Consider the following 20,885-nt stretch of genomic DNA (forward strand, 5'->3'; position numbering starts at 1 on the left):
CAATAACAACAATAATCTCTTATTTTACTTTTAAAAAAATAAATCTGCATTGGACTAAATGATATCTCAGGTTTCCTTAGCTCTAACTTTCCCCAGGCTGTATGCCCTGTTTGTTTAGAGGTGTTCATGTCAGGCTTGCTGATTTCTGTTATCTATCTATACATCTTGGTCCTTCTCTTTGCTTCTCACTCCAGAGATGTCTTTTTCTGCTGTCTTGCTTTTTTTTTAATTATTTCTTTCTTTAAGAAAATAATTTTATATTTGATCCTCTTAAATTTTATGTTTTCTTCCATAACTTCTCCCAGCCACTGTATTTTTTTATTATTTATTAGGAAATTTAAGAAATGTTAAATACATTTTTCTAGATTTTTCTAGTCTTCATTAATGTATATACTAAGCATGGTTATAACTTTAATCAGGGACATTTTCTTTCTTTTTTTTAATCAGGGACATTTTCATTACACTTTTTTGTGTTACATTTATGTGACATTTTGTATTAGTATTTGCATGTATCATGTTGTTGTTAAGTCGATAAGTTGTATCTGACTCTTTCAACCCCATGGACTGTAGCCCTCCAGGCTCCTCTGTCCATGGGGTTTCCCAGGTAAGAATACTGGAGTAGGTTGCCATTTCCTACTCCAGGGGATCTTCCCAACCCAGGAATTGAACCCACATCTCCTGCATTGGCAGGTGGATTTGTTACCTCTGAACTACCCGGGAAGCCCATGTATCATCATAGCCTACTTGTAAGAATAATTTAAGTCTCCATGATATGGCATTATTTGCAGTCATTGTCAACTTTATCTGCCCTTTGGTGGTAGCCATCTTATCCAAAACATATGTTTCAAGCATATGTTTTATCTGTTATTCAGGAAGTAATATAAATATTAGTAGTATGAATATTCAGAATACTTAATGCTCAATAGCTGTATGTATCTCTGTTCAAAACGCTAAGAGAGCTAGAAGTTAACTATTGGCACATATTCAGGCAGTAACTTTTATCAGTTGTCCACTCACCCCCTGTTGACAGTATTAACTGAAACCAGACATTAAAAGCATTTTCTCTAAAGAATGACAAAAGAAAACTGCCTTGCTGATCTGTCCTGCGAGTTGAGTGAGGTCTTAAGCATGGTAGCAGGGATACAAGGATGTAAGAAAGTGGAGAAGAGAACCTATTCAGTAATTTTACAGAATGCAGTGTAACTGTCAGATCTGAATTCTGGTTTTTTAAAGGGGTTAGGAATTGGAAGGTCAGCAGTGCAGTGTCTTTTTTTATTCCCTTACTTTTGGCTTAAGTCTGATCTCCAGAAAAGTGAAGTAATTAATTTTTTCAACAAATGTGTAGTCCCCATTTTCCTTCCCTATTAAATAGCATACATCTACTCTCTTAACTTGCAACATTTAATATCTTGATGTGCAGATTTGATCTGCTGTTCTTATAATTAATACTTCTTCCCCTCATTTGAAGGTTATTCTGGTACAAGTTAACCCAGGGGAAGCATTTACAATAAGAAGAGAAGATGGACAGTTTCAGTGCATTACAGGTAAGAATGGTCATTTATTATCATTTGAGACAAGACTAAAGGTTATGATACATAAAAGTGTTATATGCTTGTGGTTTCTTCTTTCTTTCTGACTGCCACCACACCAAGGCACGAACTTTTCATACTTCATGGCTTAACTATAGCCAACTATAGTCTCTTTCCCAGGGTTTCTTGGTTAATATACTATAATGTTGTTCATGTCACTCCCCTGCTCAAAAATCTTTGGTGAATCCGGTTCAGTTTCCTTAGTCTTTTTGAAAGATCATTTCATCATTCTTGCTTGCTTTTTTCCCACTTTCCTTTCAATACTGTTTTGCTTTTAATACTGTTTCCCTTTAGTCTTGCTAAGTTGGCTTATCCGCTATCTCTGAACCCTTTTTATATTGAATACTTTCTGTACTGTTTTTCTTATCTACAGTTTACCCATATCACCACTACCGCCAGCCTATCCAGGTGCTTCCAGACTAAGCTCAGATCTTATCTTTAAAAGGTTTATTTATAAAGACCCATCATTATGTGTACCCATGTACTGGTTGGATGAATTACTTCATAATTCTTGTGTAGTAAAAGAATTTTGGTTGTGTAAGTTCCAGCATTTATTCTAACTAAAGAGTCCTTGATTCCAAAGTAACCTGTTAATTAAACCTAAAATCTTAGTTAAATTTTGGAAGTGAGTACTCTGAATGAGAACCCTAAATTTAACAAGTATATCTGTGCAGAGGCACATTTCAAAGAGTAATCGAGCTAGTGAATAGTTATTGTTCCTAATAGACCTGTATAAATAGGATGCCCACTAGCTAATTTACTAATTCAAATTCCTAATGAAATAAACACTTGTAAGAGAAGCTTCCACTAAACTTCAAAACTTATAGAAATAATGATGCTGTCTTTAGCTTAAGTAAGCTTTAGCTTACTTAACAAAAATGTTCAATTAGCTTCCTTCTATTTTGATTTCTTAACAACAAAAACTGTCTTTTTTACTTTTGATTCTCTGTGCTAAAATAATGCCTTTTGTTTAGTAGGTGTGCTGTTGATATTTATTAAAACTAACTGCTAAAATAGTTTTAAGTATATTGGTATGCTTGTTTGCCTTGGTAACTACTATGTACTGAAAATATATTTTTATACTCAGAGGTATTTTAGTGCCTTAGAGTTTTCAATATGAGCACCAATTAGGATTGCATGGTAATATGGAAATTTTAATGTAAAAATACAAATGTGGTGAGCCATAAGTAATGCCTAGATGTTAACCATTTAGCCAAATCCTGGATTTCTGGCTTTTTTTTTCATGATTTGACTCTCAAGTGTAAAAAAAAAATTGTTGAAGTGAATTCAGGTTTGTTGAAAGCTGTAGCTCACCTTACCTCGAGAAGTCAGGAACTAATTGACGGTTCCCCAGTGTGTGGGTTCCGAGCCCCTTCACCCGCTAGAGTTAATGTGCCATTAATACTGCCTCTACCTCTACATCTTCCTGCTTTCCGTTTTGTTTCCAGATAGCTCTGACCAGCTTTCTAGTAGTTACTGATGTGTGTTTCACCATTGTTGCTGCTGGTGTCACTTTCTAGTCTGCCAGTGGGAGGTTATTGGACCCTTGGTGCTTCTGCTGTCGTCTAACTCAGAGTGACCAGCACTGCTGCTCCTGGGACGGTTACTGTCCGCACCTCTGTTCCTGTTTGTCTTCCCCTTACTGCTACTGCTCTTTATTACTGTGTTTCTGCTCTCACAGTATCTCCTCATACACCTGATCATGACTCTTCCTGCCTTTATAGGGGCTTCTGAAGTTAGGGACGGTTCATCCCCACTAGTAAGTACCCCTCTGTTCTCCATGTGTTTGGGGATCATGGTGAGGATAAGCACACACATGGTCAGCTGTATCATATTTGCCATCTCCTTTGCAGAGCATTTTGTTGGTAAGTCTCTCCTAAACTGATCCAGATGACGTTTAGGTCTTTAGTAAAACAACATTTTGTTAAATACTTAGAAGCTCTGTATCCCAGTTATCCCAACTCTGTTACCCTAGCGTGAGTTCTCTGTACTCCAGATGTTGGCACTTCTGGCCTCTGTGTTCTAGTATGAATTCTTGTGCTTATGAGGTCTGTTCAGAATGCTTTTATCTTTATAGTTTTACCTTTGCTAGTAGTATCTCATAAATGAAAGCATATGCAGAATTTTGGTTCCTTTTCACTTAGTATAACAAGTTTGAGGTCCATCCATGTTGTTCCTGTGTCATTCGTTCTCTCATTCTTATTGCTGAGTTGTGTTACGTTGCGTGAACACCCCCATATGGTGTCTGCTTAATCACCTGTTGAGGGACCTTTGTGTTGTTTCCAGATTTTGGCTAACATAAATTAAATGGTTGCAAATATTTGTATTTTAAAAAAGGGCCGTTTTCTCCCAGGATGTCTTTGTTGGGGATGGGAGAGGAAGATTTCATCCAAGTAGGACCCCTAGTGACCTGCTCTGATATCCTAGAATCCCTGAGACGTGTGTACAAACTACACTTCAGGCCCCATGAATCTTGTTAGATATGTCAGATCTTTGATATTAAAAATGTCTGAAATTTATTCAAAGTTAAATGTCTGTTTTATATATCATGGTCACTATATTATTTGCTATAATTACTATAACTCGCAGAATGAAATATAATTTTTCTTACTACATTCACAATAAAACTTTAAAGAAATATTAATAACAAAATTATTAATTAATTAATGGTGCATTTTTAAAGGTACAAATCTGGTCAGCCTGGGTTCTGGAATTAGTGGGTGGGAGTTAAAGGGAAACAGATTTAACTCAGTGTGAGGAACAACTCTGTAATAAACAGAGCTGTCAGAGAGACTCAGGAGCAGTCAGTTCCCCACTTGCCTTTGTAGGTGGTAATGCATCTGCTGAGTCTTCACTTGGTGGTGCCATTAGCACGTTTAATTTCTCCTCAGTGATGGTTGGAGTTAATGCCTTCTAAGGTTCTTCACGAGTCTAAACTGTTCTGATTCTATATCCTTCAGTTACTTAAATTCTGCCCATTATTTTGCACATCTGTGAAATGAGGATGCACTAGTGTGAATTAGATTTTCTACCAACTCTCATTTTTTTTAATTTTTTTTGGTATTCATAATTATGGTAATATCTTAGGCCGTATCTTAAATTTATTTTAATAATAAGTAGATCAGTATTCCAAGAATTTTTTAAAAGACCACTGATTATCTTTGGACTAAGGACTTTTTTTCACTACAAATCTGACTGAACTAAATGAAGCTCTTTAAGGTATATGGAAACTATAATTAACTCAAGTTCAAACCATATATAGTAGTCTCATTCCCATATGATTAGCTATTATTTACTTTTTTTCATAATTTAACAAACTAAATGATGGAGAAGTTATATCTTTTATACATTACTTAGGAAATCTTAACTACCCTTAGGAAATACTCTAAAAGCATAAGTAACTATGTGGTGGAAATCCATTATTAAAAAGTGCCCTCTACATTTTTCCTTCTAAAATGAAAACATCAGTTGAGAGGCTCAGAAGACTCATTTTGAAATATTAATGAGTCTTGTTTTTGAAAATGAATCATAATGGATCATCCATTCATAAATTCACCCATTTTAGGTTAAGTGAATGACTCATCCTGAGTACTTTGTTTAATAGTCCCAGATTGTCCCTAAATGCTATTAAATGTTACCTTTCAAGAGAAACCATGTTATATATGACTTAATTAAGAGACAACTGCAATGTTTATGCTAAAAAGGAAAATTCAGGCAAATTAAGTTGTCTTCAATTCTTTATATTCCTAATGAATAAAATATCATTGTTCAAGTTGTTCTCTTGAAAATAGGAAATCTCAACTAGTTCAGTGAGTTCTGTTTTTTTTTAAGTGATAAAAATTTCAATTAAAACATTTTAATGAGTGGTGATGGCAAAAGGAAAGTAAGACCTAGAAATATAATTGTGTAAAATAGCTAGCAAGGAAATGAGAATCAGTCCTAGAGCTGTAAGAATCTCAATTCCGCCACAGCCTCATGAGATTGGAAAAGGACTCTAGCCTCCAAATGAGAACACACCCTAGCCAGTACTTTGATTTTCCCTTTGTGAGACCCTGAGTAGAAAATCCAGTTTATACAACACTCAGATTTATGAACTACAGAACTGTGGGCTAATAAATGGGTGTTTCTTAAAACCACCAAGTTTGTGCTAATGTTAACAGAGCAATAGAAAACTATGACAATTGTAATGTGAACATTTTTTCTCATGTGTCTTGTTCAGAGGTCTGTTAGTACTTGTATGGAGTTCTTTGCCCCATAGGTGGTAAAGGAACTCAGGTTACTTCCATCTTGATCTGCCATCCCTAGAATATTACACTCGTCTGCATGATCCATGGTGGCTCACCACCAATGTTCATGTCCCAAACAGAATGGAAGAGAGGATGAGAAGAAGAGATAAAAGATATGCCCTCTTTCTTTAAGGACATACTTTGGAGATTGTACAGGTAACTTCTGCTAAAGGCCATAGCTTAGCTGATCACTTCTAACTAAATAAAAGAACTAAAAGTTGTCTTTGGATGAGGTGCCCATGGATCCAACTAACATCAGAAGATTATTACTATGGAAGAAGTGAAGAACAAATACCAGAAAATAACTGATAGATACCACAGGCTATTTTAAATAATAATAATAACTGAAAATCTTCAAAGATCCTCCAAAAATAATTACAGTGTTTACTTATGGAGTGGTGGTGCATGAAATTGGGAACAGGGATGAAGGGAAAGTTTTTCTTCTCTTCTTTTTTATACTTTTTCATTTTTGAATCTTGTAAAATATAAGGGTTGTATATAAGAACCACCCCCTGTCTTTTTACCCAAAAGATACTTGTCTCCCTTCCCTCCGCCACATTTTACCTGTCCTAATGTGATTAGTATTTCTCCACTGTTCCTCCTTGTCCCTTTTGAGATTTTCATCATTTGGAGTTTGTTTAGTCAGTGACCTCAGCCCAGTGGAGGCCATGTCAAATTTATATATATATGTATATATACACTGCATATACATATGTATAATGGACTAAGTATATGAGGCGTTTTTAGGCATTTGATACTCTGATCTATTTTACAGTAATAGGAAAGGTCATTCTACTCTGTTGTCATTGCACATGCACAGTATTTTAGCTACTTTTTAGGCCATATCAGTATTTATTTTGTGAGTTTTTAATTATAGCAGAGCCTTACTACCATTTATAAAGTTGAAAGCATGGAGTAGTACATTCTGGGTTTGAAATACCTATTTTGCCAGTTGACTTTCTAATAAGCTGACTACTGTTTGTATGAAGCAGCTTCTTCCTAAATGAGGAAACCAAGGCTGATGATACTGTAATTTATCAAATCATTCTGACTCGCTGTATAAATTGGGGAAAGTGAAAGTGTTAGTCGCTCAGTCGTGTCCAGCTCTTTGCAACCCCATGGACTGTAGCCCACCAGGCTCATCTGTCCATGGAATTCTCCAGGCAGGAATACTGGAGTGGGGTTGCCATTCCCTCTCCAGGGGATCTTCCTCCCCCAGGGATCAAACTCAGGTCTCCTGTATTACAAGCCAATTCTTTACCATCTGAGCCACCAGGAAAGCCCTTGATGAACTGGGGAAATTTCCACAGATAGCCACATTAGAGAGCTATATTTTCTAACTGGATTTGATTAAAATTTATCACAGAAATCTGTCTGTGTATTATACCTAATTGAGTAAGTTTCATGCCCTTTTGAACACGTTACTGTGAAAGTCGCTCAGTCGTGTCCAACTCTTTGTAACCCCATGGACTATACAGTCCATGGAATTCTCCAGGCCAGAATACTGGAGTGGGTAGCTTTTCGCTTCTCCAGGGGATCTTCCCAACCCAGGGATCAAACCCAGGTCTCCTGCATTGCAGGCAGATTCTTTACCAGCAGAGCCACAAGGGAAGTCTTTTAATAAGCACATTAGTCCCACATTGATTTGGATTCAAATTTCTTTACAGAAATGTTATTTTCCATATTTGTTTCTGTAACTACAAGTTCAGCCTTCCTAAAGCACAACTTTTTTTTATTACTATGCTAAAAACAAACTGAAAAACCTTGCCTTCTTTCATTTCATACAGCATAGGACTCTTAGCCTCATTTTCTAGGCATTCCATCAACTCATTCCAGTCTTTCTTTCTAGTTTTAGTTTCAGAAACTTCTACTCCAGATATACCAGAATTAGTAGATACTCCAGTTTCTACCCCTGGAGGAGAGCATGGCAACCCATTCCAGTATTCTTGCCTGGAGAATCCCCATGGACAGAGGAGCCTGATGGACTTCAGTCCATGGGGTCGCAAAGAGTTGAACACGACTGAACGACTAAGCACAGCACCAGTCTCCAAATATTTCTTACAGAGACCCCTCTCATACCTTTGTTCGCATTGCCCCTTCATTAAAACTTACACAAGTGTGCATTCACATGTATACACACGAGAGCTTTCTGAATTTTTGCAATTCTTCAAAACGCAGTACAAACTAGGTCCCCATCTCTTGAGATTCTTTCTGAACACCCCAGGGTTAAAAAGTGCTCCTCAGTTTCCTTTTGCACTCATGGTCTGGCCTATATCTCTAACTTGGCATATGTCTTTTGTTGGTGTATATGTCACTTATTGGTTTTTGTCTTTTTTCTATTTTAGAGTCCACCACTAATCATGTAATTGAGTGCTCATTGTCTGACAGCATTGTGGTGTGTACAGTTAATCTTACTTGAACCTTAACAGAGTGAGAAACATGAGCTTTGTTAAAGTCTCATAGCTAGTTACTGGAAGATCTGGGACTCAAATGAAGGTCTTTCTGACTGTAAAGATTATAATTTTTATCCCTCCACCAAGGGATCAGACTCAACAGGGAAGTTTAAACATGCAGGTGTCTAGACCCACATCAGCCTTTCTCAAATGATTATGGTACAGACCGTACTGTGTCTAGATCTCCTTTCCTTCCCCGTTAGCATCTGGAACTGTCCCTTGCATCTATAGAAACTCTAAATGTTAATTGACTCATTTTAGGAATAAGCAACAGAGTTGTCTTTATTTCAGCACTTATTTCTAACTGCAAGACCAATGCTTTATAGAACTGCAAGTAATGGGAAAAAGGGCAGAAAGTGACTTATAATTTAATTAGCATGTATGATACTATCTAATGGTTATTGAACAATTACTGTACCAGTTACTTTTGTAAACATTCTAAATGTAATTAATCTATTTAATTATCCTATCACCCCTGTGAGATAGCTATTACTGTCTTCATTTTATGGACAAGAAAACTGAGACCTAGGTTAATAACTTGCCCAGTTACGGGTGACTGAACAGCTGAGCTGGGACCTGAACTCTGGTAGTCTGGCTGCAAAATCCACACTTTACAGCCATTTCTCAAGCGTAAGTATCTGAGATGGCACTCCACTCATGACTTAACAATAGTTAGCTTCCCTCAACCACATAATTTTTTCTGAAATATTTTCATATATTTACTGCAAGTCAATTTCAAAATTCTATTCTAGAAATGGGAGTGTCTTATTTCAAAAGATCCAAAACCAAATTACTATACCCTAAGCACTTTATAGATTCATCTCTGAACCCTAAAACCAGCCCTATCAAAAAGTACAACATGGCTTTATGTATGTTGTACTACATGATGCTAGGGGGGGAAAAACCTCTTACTTTTAATTGTAAGATATAATATTTTCCTCAGAGCACTGAGAAAGCATGTTTCATTTCATTTATTGATCTTCTTTGAGGAGAGAACCTACCATAAGAACTTTAAGGAGTAAATAGTACCATATTTTATATTAACACTCTCTAAATATTAGAATTTGAAAAGGTTCTTTTCTCATTTATACTTGAGAAAGATCTTAATTTTTATTACCCTAAAATGATGGGGATGGTCAACAGGAAGATTTGTATCTTTCAATTCAACCTTCTCATCTTTTGGGGAAGAAACTCATCAGTTGGATTTAAGTATTTTTGCTAAAGATGATATTATTAGAGTGTTAATTAAGCAGTCTAACTTAGTACGGCATAAGGTATATGCCTTAAACTTTAACCTGGGGCAAGGTGTTCTTGTTAAAATACCTTTCTGAGTAACTGAGAACCAGAAAATCTTTTTCCAAATCATGTAACTGAAAATATTTACAAAATAAACACTTAAATTTAGCCTTAGTGAACAGAATGTACTGAAAATAATTTAGAATCTTCCAGTGCCCTAAATCATTATAAGCATTAAAACTAATTTTATAGTGGTATAGTGTAGATTATTTAGAAGATTGAGTTGCTGGGTAAATTGCTGAGTCTAGATTAGGATATTAGGTTTCATTTAAAAGCCATTCTTTTATTTAGCAAATTATTATGAACTTGATATGGACACTGTGCCAAAACTCTGGGGATTTGCTGGTGAGTAAGATAGACCTTATCTCTGCCATCCACAAAGTTTGTGTTCTCGTAGGGAAGATTGTCAGTAACATGAGAAAAGGGTTGTGATGGAAGAAAACAGGATGGGTGCTGTAGAAGCTCTGGCAGGAACATCCAAACCAGCCCAGGGACTAGGAAAGACTTCCTGGAAGACACACAAAGGATAAGCTCTGGTTTTACTTTTTATTTCCCCAAAATGGAAGATTAAAAAGATTATTAATTAGTAGTTTTGTTTAATCAGGACTTGAATCTTGAAGTCTCTTTATTGATTATACATTACTGAGGGTATCAACGTAATTAGCTTTTTTGTAATAAGGAAAAAATACTGCTTTTAATGAGTACATATGCATCAAAACTAATTTGAGCACGTTTCCTTCAAGTACCTGCCCCTATGTGGTAGGATTATAGGAATCGCTTTCCTTCTTTATGTTTTCTGTATAACTTGATAATTTTGATGAATGTTAATTGCTTAAATAACCATTTAAATGTTGTAACTCCTTTAAAATTTAGTCCCGATTTTATTTTATAAAATTTAGAGTTTGGGTTTTTTTTTAAGCTGAGACCCTGAGTTTATTAAGGAAAATGGTGGACCATTTTGGTACAGATAAGTGATTTTTTTAACTAATGAAAACTAAAAATATGGGACATACCAAGCTTACAAGTATATAATATTAATAATAGTCTGACAATTTTTGAAATCAAGGAGGTGGAAAAAAGAAATGTGTAAATTTGATACCATAATTTAGAACTGGCTTAAAGAATTCTGACATTCAAATGGACAGATATGAACCCAGGGCAAAAACCATTAGATGTTGAGGATTTTGTCAGCCCCAAAAAAGTACCAGTATAAGTAAGCTAGACTGTATTTATGAAAGAAGTAGTATTTGTTTGGATCCCCTCTTTTTAACTAAATCATTCTGTGAAGGGATGCTAGAAAGGGAACAAGTATTTACTACAAACCTACTTTGTGCTTTGCATTCTTTTTCTTAACCTTATGTCAGAGTGTCTAGAAAGATCACTTTCCTTATTAAAAAGAAAGACCAGACTCTAAAGTTAACATCACTGGAAGGATCTCCTGGTGAGACGAGCAACTGAGTACAAACTGATACAGAGAGTTATCTTATTTTAGCCCTGTAGTAACTGCAACCACAAATTTGGACTCAGGGAAGTGTTAATTAAGCAGTCTAACTTAGGCATAAACATTTCTGGTTTTTTCCCCCAAAGCATAGCTGGGACAACACAAGGCTCCGATCTTCAATGAACATTTATATAAAGTTATAAAGAGACTACCATGAAATAATTATATAATCTGATTTATATATCCTTTTACCTATTGCAGAGATTGTCCCAGGAAAAAAGAAGAGATCTTTTCTGGTTCCTTTCTTTATATGGCAACAATATTGAATGTGATTTTTAGTACCTACCTAGATGTAAAGAGCTGGAAAAAGTCATTCTTTCACAATTCTCATTTTCCTGTGTCACAGCAGCTAACACAAGGCATAATTTCTTATCTAGTACAGACCCTTCTTATATTTATAAAAGCATGACTTTGCCTCTGACTGTGGTTATGGTATTATATTAAGGCACATCCAAACATGCTGCCATTAACCATAAGAGTCAGGCAACAACATAATAAGGGTGGTGGTAGAAGCTTTCCTTGCAAGTCTGTATTAGTTTCTCTAAGGCTCCAGAGGCAAGCTTACTGTCTGCCAGAGTCATAATTTTGACATAGGACTCTGATCTCAAAATATGTGCAGTAACATTATTTAAGGATGTTGATTCCCTTTTAGAAGGTGAACTTTAGTCAAGTCCTGTTCCCATTATTTATGGATCAGCAAAGTTCTCTTGTCTTTGACATCCTCTTCTGCTTCATTTTATCATCTAATCCCTCAATATTTTTGGAAAAACCCTTTATCATTACAGTGAAAGATCTTATTTCAATATTTTACTTCATTTTTAGTCTTACTTTGTTGGAATTTCTCAGCATCCTGTACTCAGTCTCCCATGCTTGGGTGTTGCCAGAACACAGAAAACAATACCTGAAAGTGTGTGCAGGCTCTTTTCCTGGAAAGAGAATTTGCCCAAATCTCTAACTGTTCTGAAGGACAACTCATTCTTGACAGCCATTTGAAAGACATAGACCCTACCTCACAGCATAGTGGGGAAGAAAGGCAAGTAATCTACAGTTAAAACAGAGAAGGTGATGTACTATGATGGAATTAAGTATGCCCAGATACATGTGGGAGGCCAGAGGAGACATGCCTAACCCAGCTAGGAATATTTGTTGAGTACAGTTCAAAGGGTTGCACAGAGTCAGACATGGCTGAGAGACTGGGCACACACATGTGCAGGAAAAAGCTTCCCACGTGGCACAATGGTAAAGAATCTACCTACCAGTGCAGGAGACACAAGAGATGCAGGTTTGATCCCTGGGTAGGGAAGATCTCCTAGAGGAGGAAATGGCAATCCGTTCCAGTATTCTTGCCTGGAAGATCCCATGGACAGGGGAGCCTGGTGGGCTCCAGGCCTTAGGGTCACAAAGAGTCAGACATGACTGACTGAGGACGCAGACATGCACGTGCAGGAAAAGATGATGGTTAGAGAAACAGTTGTTTAGCCAAGAGGAAGAGTAACTGAGAAATATCTTAGAAGCAGAAGGAATAGCATGTACAAATGCCTAGCACAGAGAAATTAGAGAAGACTGAAAAGGTATGAATAAAGAAATTCATTGGAAAACAGAGAACACTGAGGAGTATCTGAAAGTGAGACTAAATGTGGAGACATAGGTGCTCAGTCAGCCCAGAAGTCAGACCCACGTCGCTGGCATTTCCTGCATTGGCAGGCGAATGCTGGTCAAGTGCGCCACCCGGGAAGCCCCATAGGGTGTGTTAACAAATATCTTTATAGCATGCTAAAGAGTTGAGGTGTTATCCTGAAAGGAACAAAGAGCCACTGAAGGATTCATTTTAAGCAGGAAAATAGCAACAACGAAAGCAAATAAGTAATAAGGATAAGACCTGGGCACTCAGTGTGGAGGGTAAGAAGAAACTAGAATGATTTACAGATTTCAGTCAGTTGAGCATAAAGATAAATGACAGTGTCTTTCGCTGTGCTGCAACACATACAAGGAAGAGAAAAAAAAATTGGTTTGGGTAGAAGGATAGAGATGATTCATTTATTACTGAGCAGGTTAGGTTCAAAATGCTTTTTGGTTTTATAGCTGTTCCTCATAAGAAAGGTTTGGAATGTGTCTTAGGGCTCTCCAGGAAGTCCCAGTTTGATAACTGCTGGTAAGGGTGTGTTGATGAGAATATAAATACAAACTCTGAGATTTGATAACTTGAAAAAAGCAAATTCTCTTTAATATAGCTATTTCACTTCTAGTAATTTATCCTGTTGACATACTGATAACATCTGTGAATTATGTTTGTACAGAGGTGGTCATTACACCATTGTTTGTAATAGCAAAATGTTGAAAATAAGTTGAGTATCAATAGGGAAATAGTTAAATTATGGGACATTGTTATGGTGGAGTACCATGCAGCCATTAAGAGATTGAAGCAGCCTGTGCATGTACCCACATGGAAAGCTTTCTAAGCAAACCATATTATTAAGGTGCAGAACAATGCGTGTACTATACTGTCATTTGTATTTTTAAAAGAGTATACACATAATTGCTTTTGTATGCATTAAATACCTCTATTAAGATTTATACACTCGAAACTAACACAGCATGGTTAATCAACTATACACCAATAAATGCAAAACTAGCACAACACTGTAAATCAGTTATACTCCAATAAACACTGAAACAGCAGCAACTCGCCAACCTTTCTTATGTTCTCCTAAGAAGCACCATTAGTTGAGGATAACATGAAAGGAAGTTGAGGAAACAACATGAAAGCAGGTGCCTGAAAGCTTGGGAAAGACATGGTTTCATGTTAGCCTGATTATGTCAAACAGTGATAGAAGGAAACACCTCCAGCTTTCATCTCCTTCCAGCCTTCCAGTTCTCCTGGGAAGTGATAGTCCTTGAGAACATGATAAATGAGAAGGAAGGGTGATGCTTTAAGTGTAGAGACCAAGTTCCTTTTCAGAAGAACCCGAACATCCTGTGGCACATCTCCAGGGATAGGTTCTGTTCCTGTTACAGGAGATGAAATCTCTAACTCCACGTGGGTACACATAATTCAAAGAGAAGGTATTTTGACACCTGATATATGGTTATTCTTAATAAGCTATCTTTTCCAATCTGTCTGTAACCATAAGAAATTAATATTTTGATGCCAATAAAACTAAAAACTGTAAATGCTCAAAGAGGAAGGTGACAGTGGGAAGAAGACTGAGGTTGCAGCAAACTGAGGCACGGAGTAGTGCTTCCAGTCTAAATCTGAATGTTGTTTGTTAAGCATGCATTATATAAAATAATCAGTGGTGGTGTAGTCTTCAAAAGATTTGTCTAAAGAGCCTGGCTACGGAGGCCATTTGCCAGATAACTCATGTGGCTGGCGGAGCCTTAACATATGTTCTAAAGGTCCAGACCTTAAACCACAGAAGCTGTGAGGAAACTTAAAGATAAATATAGAGTCTATATGTGGGAAATCTATAATTAAAATTTTAAAAGTTCAACTATTGTATAAAAAGGACCTAACACAAGCCTCTTCATCAGCAGCGGTACTGATTTAATGCAGTCTGTACATGTTGGATGACGGGTCTGCCCTGCCATGCAGGCACTTTTTTTTTTTTTTTTTTTTTTTTAAACCTCTGTGGCCTTAATGTTTGATCCTGACAGGATTTGCATCACTGATCCGTATCACTGCCTGTGTGATGTCAGCGTGTGGGTGTACAGTTAGTGAGACTTAGTTAACCTCTTGTGCTGAAGTAAATCCCAAGCACCATTTCCTACTAGAATAACAATGATTCATGATTGTTCACATTGGACTGGTACTAAAAATAGTAATGTTCACAACCTGCTGTATCCATGCATTAATATCAGAGCCTTTGTAGCTTTCTAAACAAGAGCCCTAAAAATAACTCTTATTTAGAAGCAGGTGCTTGCTTGGTAAACATATCTACTGTTTTCTATCTATATACAGTTTGATTTAGTGGTAAAGATAGATTCTAACCATAGTATGATAGTCATTCTTCATCCTTTTCCTACTTGATATGCCTGTCACTGATACATGTAAATGCTTAGCAAGTCTGATTATAGAAAATTTTAGTTACCTGTACACGGATAAATGAAATTACCCATAATTCTGAATCATCCTTAGACCCCTGATTTTAATAGTCTACTTTATCCAGCCTTAAAAAGGAATAATAAATTTTCAAGGAAAAGAAAGGCCCCAAAGCAGTGAATAATAATTCCCTTGATCTTTTCTCTTTCTTCTTTAATTTCCTACTTCATTCTTTTCCCAAATTACAGTTGTCACACACTTCTAATGCCCAGGATTAGTGTTAGAGTCCATACTTTCAAGGACCTTTCAGTTACACTAAGAAAAATATACGATCAAAAAAACACGTACAAGCAAATTACAATCGACTAACTCAGTTCAGTTCCAAGACTCTATAGGCTTGTGCTGATTGCCAGCCTCATGTGAATAAACATTGTCAGGTGTTTTGTAACCTTAACAAATAAGCATTGCTTATTAATAAGGTGACCTTCTGTCCCATTTTGTCTAGGACAATCCCAGTTTATTCCTCTCATCTTGATATCTAACTGGTTTAACATTTGTTCCAGACTTTGCATTTTTTAACAGAGTATAATTAATAGTTCCATTAAAATAAGCTCTGATGTATATGATCAGCCATCATTTTGTGTTGTCAGTTTCTGCCATGATCTCCTCTAAGCAGTTTTTTTTGTTTGTTTGTTTTTTCTTGTTTTTATTTTAACCTGTGATTAAACTTAAAGGCAACTAGAATAAACTGTTTCTCTTTTCCTGACCCCTGTCAGAAGCAAGTCAAGCATGGCAGTTAAGGTACTTAGTACTAGAGCAGAATGTTCTTTGATAAGGAGGGCTAAGGACAGAACTCCTTCCACTCTCCTGCTGTTGCCGCAGCAGTATGTGGTGCTCATGCCCCCTGATGGCCACTTGGTGTCACCAGGCCTCCAGTAACCCTCTGCAAACATTGAGGCGGTGTTGAGAAAATAAAAACCAGGAGCCTTTTGTTTGTTAAAATTGTCATATAATTAGGTACAAAAGGGAAAATGAAAAAATGTATTCATCACTGCATAATGTTTTCCTGTAATTGTGATGTTCTCAATGCATTCTCTCTCTTTATTTCTGTGGGAAAATTGATGCACATTGTTAAATTAACATATCTTTAGAAAACATGAAATAAATTTAACTTTTATTTTTCTATTATAACTGAAAAGTCCTTGAAAGTATGGACCCTAACACTAACCTTGGGCATTAGAAGCGTGTGGCAGCTGTGGAAATAGTTGAGGATCATGAGGGGATAGAGCTGAATCTTGTTAAGAGGACACTGAAGACAGCCCCGTGCTTCCCAGGTGGCACTAGGGGTAAACCAAATCGGGAAAGGAGTACATCAAGGCTGTATACTGTCACCCTGCTTATTTAACTTATATGCAGAGTACATAATGAGAAACGCTGGGCTGGAGGAAGCACAAGCTGGAATCAAGATGCCGGGAGAAATATCAGTAACCTCAGATATGCAGATGACACCACCCTTATGGCAGAGAGTGAAGAGGAACTAAAAAGCGTCTTGATGAAAGTGAAAGAGGAGAGTGAAAAATCTGGCTTAAAGCTCAGCATTCAGAAAACTAAGATCATGGCATCTGGTCCCATTACTTCATGGCAAATAGATGGGGAAACAGTGGCTAACTTTATTTTTTTGGACTCCAAAATCGCTGCAGATTGTCATTGCAGCCATGAAATTAAAAGACGCTTACTCCTTGGAAGGAAAGTTATGACCAACCTAGACAGCGTATTAAAAAGCAGAGACATTACTTTGTCCACAAAGGTCCGTCTGGTCAAGGCTATGGTTTTTCCAGTGGTCATGTATGGATGTGAGAGTTGGACTGTAAAGAAAGCTGAGCACAGAAGAATTAATGCTTTTGAACTGTGGTGTTGGAGAAGACTCTTGAGAGTCCCTTGGACTGAAAGGAGATCAAACCAGTCCATCTTAAAGGAAATCAGTCCTGAATATTCATTGGAAGGACTGATGTTGAAGCTGAAACTCCAATACTTTGGCCACCTGATGTGAAGAACTGACTCATTTGAAAAGCCCCTGATGCTGGGAAAGATTGAGAGCAGGAGGAGAAGGGAACAACAGAGGATGAGATGGTTGGATGGCATTACCGACTAGATGGACATGGGTTTGGGTGGACTCCGGGAGTTGGTGATGGACAGGGAGGCCTGGTGTGCTTCAGTCCATGGGGTCACAAAGAGTCGGACACGACTGAGCGACTGGACTGAACTGAAGACAGACCCCAGTAGAGGAGGAAGTGGAGATTGGATCAAGACTAGAAGGGGAGAGATAGCTTTAATACAGTGTGAAAGGACAGGGATTCTTCTGAAAATAGAAGAGGTGAGAAGAGTTTGTAAACAACATTGAAAGAGTTCAATTTTGTGCTGAGATATGTAGTTGAGGTTGAATTGGGGGATATCCTTAAAGAGTGGTGGGGATCTCTGATAATCCCTGTAGAAAACAGAATATAAGTTTATTACCCAGGAATAAATTCCTGAAAGGATTCCTGAACAGTGCTGATGGCTGAGTTAAGGTTGGATATAACTAAATTCATAAACATGCCAGTCCACATAACATTTGATTTCTACAGTTCAAGTCTATGAGAAGATAATTAAATCTGATTTATTAAAATTGGGTATTTTTAGTGAAGGGGAGGTAAAAGGAAGACATGGATGGGAAAAAAAGATCAGGCCATGAAGACACAGGTGGATCAGGAGAAACAGGAGATCACTATGAGGAAGACCTAATGTTGTAGAAGAAAGAGAACTGGTCAGATGAAACATAGATACGGAGACCAGAGATTGAAACATAAAAGTTTTAACATTTCAAAGACGAGATCCTGTAGTGGAACTCTAAGTGATAAATTCTAAGATATATCATTGAACACGCGTTACTAAAAACAGAATAGAAGAGTTCAAGAAAGGTATAAGCTAGGTTTTCTTGGACACGGAAGTCGTCTTGCTGATGGGCAAGAGCTGGGAAAGACACTGTGGACTTGGTGCCGAAGCTCTCAGTAAATGACAGCAGTGAGGAGGGCAGAGGGTGGGGTATTCCCACGTGTTACTATGGCATGATCTCAAGGAAAAACTGAAGCGTGAAGCAGTAACTGCAGTGGCGTTGGGAAGCAGCCCTTCGGGTGTCTGGAGCCTGCTTCTGGAGAGAATGAGAAGCCACGGCTCCCAGCAGCTACTGGAAAAGCTGTCCTGGAGGCGAGCTGGGTTTCATTTAAAGAAAGCCCATCAGCAGGTGTTCTGTGAAAAAGGTTGAGGATCTAGGGGAGTTTATAACAAGGAAAATCTTCCAGTGAGCACAATGGGAAGAAAGGAGAAGATCATCAGTTAAAGAAAGAGTCAAGAAACGGAAACACAGCTGTGAGAGAACGTGAGCCAAAATGAGGAAGTGGGCTGCCGGGACTTGCTTTTTGTTTAGGGGCTAAAGATCAGAGGCATGATTGGATTTACTGGGAGCCTGAATCCAACATTTATGAGAAGATTCTGTTGAGACCAGGAGACTTTAAGGTATTAAGCTGTGCTCTTCAGGGCAGCTTTGCCTTTTAGTGGGACTTAGAAGGTAACAATTATCCTTCCCCACTAGTGAGAATGATACATCGATGTCTTATCTCCTCTGAAATGTCTGGCATGTATTTATTGAAACCTCCAGATTATCCCTTACCAGTTCTTTTCCAGCTTTTTGGAAGACTGAGTCTTTGAACATGGTTTATGTATGTTTAAAATATTGCCTTATTGTTAAAATAATCCTGGCTTTGCCTCATTGTGTGCTCTTGGCAAGTTACTTAATTGCATTCTGCTTCAATTCCCTTACCTATAAGTGATGCCTTTTTCAGTTATTGTGAGGATTGAGTTAACACATGTAATACATTGAATAGTACCCTGCCCATTATTACTTTCTCAAATGTGTGTGTGTGTGTGTGTGTGTGTGTGTGTTCAGTCATGTCTGACTGTGACCCCGTGGACTGTAGCCCACCAGGCTCCTCTGTCCATGGAATTTTCCAGGCAAGAATACTGGAGCAGGTTGCCATTTCCTACTCCAGGGTGTCTTCCTGACCCAGGGCTTGAACCCATGTCTCATTTGTCTCCTGCATTGGCAGGCAGATTCTTTATCACTGAGCCACCTGGGAAGCCCCATAGTGGCCATTCTTATAACTATCATTTATTGAGTGGTGCCAGCCAGTGTACTTGGTACTTTAAATTTATCTAGTTTGATTCTCACAACAATGCCATGAAGTTGATTGTTTTAACCATTTTATAGAAGGAAACTGAGTCTCAGAAGAGCAGTAAATTGCCTTGCTAATAAATATTGATGCTGTTGTTAAAGCTTACATCTTTTGATACCAAAATCCACTTTCTTTCCATTGTTCAATTTATTACAAATCACAGTCATTATCATTACCTGTATATTTGTATTAGCTATAAATAAATTTCCTTAACTACACAACACCATAAAGTAATGAAAGCCCTCCAAAGTTCTTACAGTCTTACTCCCTTCTCTTACAACTGAACATTTAGTCTTCTTTCTGGTCTCTATACATGCTTGAGTAAAGTACTTCAAGCCCCAATCATGACCTGTCTTTTCAGATTTCATGAGCATGAGTGAGAATGCCATCTACCAAGTATCTGTATTAGTGTCCAGGTTAAACCTTTAGAAACAGCAAGAAAAAATCAGAAGAAAAGAAAGTAAAACCAGTAATAAAAAAAAAAAGGTAGTGTTTATTAACTTGAGATGTTAAATGCTAGTCTGAAATAGAAATCCCATGTTTAAAGAACAAGTTGATCAAGCCTGTATTCTGTAGATAATTCTTCTGTATACTGTGGGCTTTCCTTAAGGGTTGCCCACAATACACAAAGGAATTTTAAGGGTTGAGTATGGAGAGTGCATCAGGTTACACAAGGACATTTCGGAGTGAATCTTCTAAATTAGTGTTATATGTATCCTAAAATTTATAAATGAAAAGCAGCCAGCTGGGGTAATAAAATTTGACTTAGTAGATAGTATGTAGGGCTTTCCAGGTGGCTCTAATGGCAAAGAACCCATCTGCCAATGCAGTAGACTAACGAGCCGCTAGTTCGATCCCTGGGTTGGGAGGATCCCCTGGAGAAGGATGTGGCAACCCACTCCAGTATTCTTGCCTGGAGAATCCCATGGACAGAGGAGCAGAGCAGACTGCAGTCCATAGGGTCGCAGAGTCGGACACGGCTGAAGCAACTTAGCACACAGGCCTATTAGTTATCAGAGGAAAATGAGAACAAAGGGAATTATTTTACATCAGGTATCTATTTTTCCATGAAAATCTTGATGCGCTTTTGAGTTGGTTCATAAAGGAGTCTGAAAATTTTCAAATCCAGGGCAGAATCAGTAGAAATCTTTTAATCATTTACTGTATGCCAAACACTGCCAGCAGGAACGCTTGCTTTTTTTTTTTTTTTTCCCTTCCCTTTCTGCGGGTCACTGCAGGTCACGTGGTCAGCATCATGTGACTCGGTCAAAGGATCTTTTCCTCGTAGCTTTGCAAAAAAAAAAAAAGCAGCAACCGCGGTTCTCCAATTAAAGCTGTTAACGTGTACTACGCTGTTTCCTTGTTGGATTTTCTTGTTCTCTGCTGCTACTGTAAAAACAAAATGAGTGGTAAGGTTTACTGGTTTTGAACATTCTGCTTTTATTTTAAAACG

General features: G+C 37.6%; 1 protein-coding gene across 12 annotated transcripts in view; it reads left to right on the forward strand.

Moving 5' to 3' along the window:
• Positions 1-20,885, forward strand: part of FNDC3A (fibronectin type III domain containing 3A) — a 112,169-nt gene that overhangs the window by 37,467 nt on the left and 53,817 nt on the right. For 11 of the 12 annotated variants that reach the window (XM_061133150.1, XM_061133146.1, XM_061133147.1 and 8 more), the window contains one exon: positions 1,469-1,544. In XM_061133150.1, the coding sequence (XP_060989133.1) occupies positions 1,469-1,544 (76 nt within the window). Of the gene's footprint in view, positions 1-1,468; positions 1,545-20,708; positions 20,842-20,885 lie in introns of those variants that run through there. The other variant, XM_061133151.1, reaches the window with a different exon arrangement.

The sequence above is a fragment of the Dama dama genome, chromosome 30 (genome assembly GCF_033118175.1).
Source record: "Dama dama isolate Ldn47 chromosome 30, ASM3311817v1, whole genome shotgun sequence".
NCBI lineage: Eukaryota > Metazoa > Chordata > Mammalia > Artiodactyla > Cervidae > Dama > Dama dama.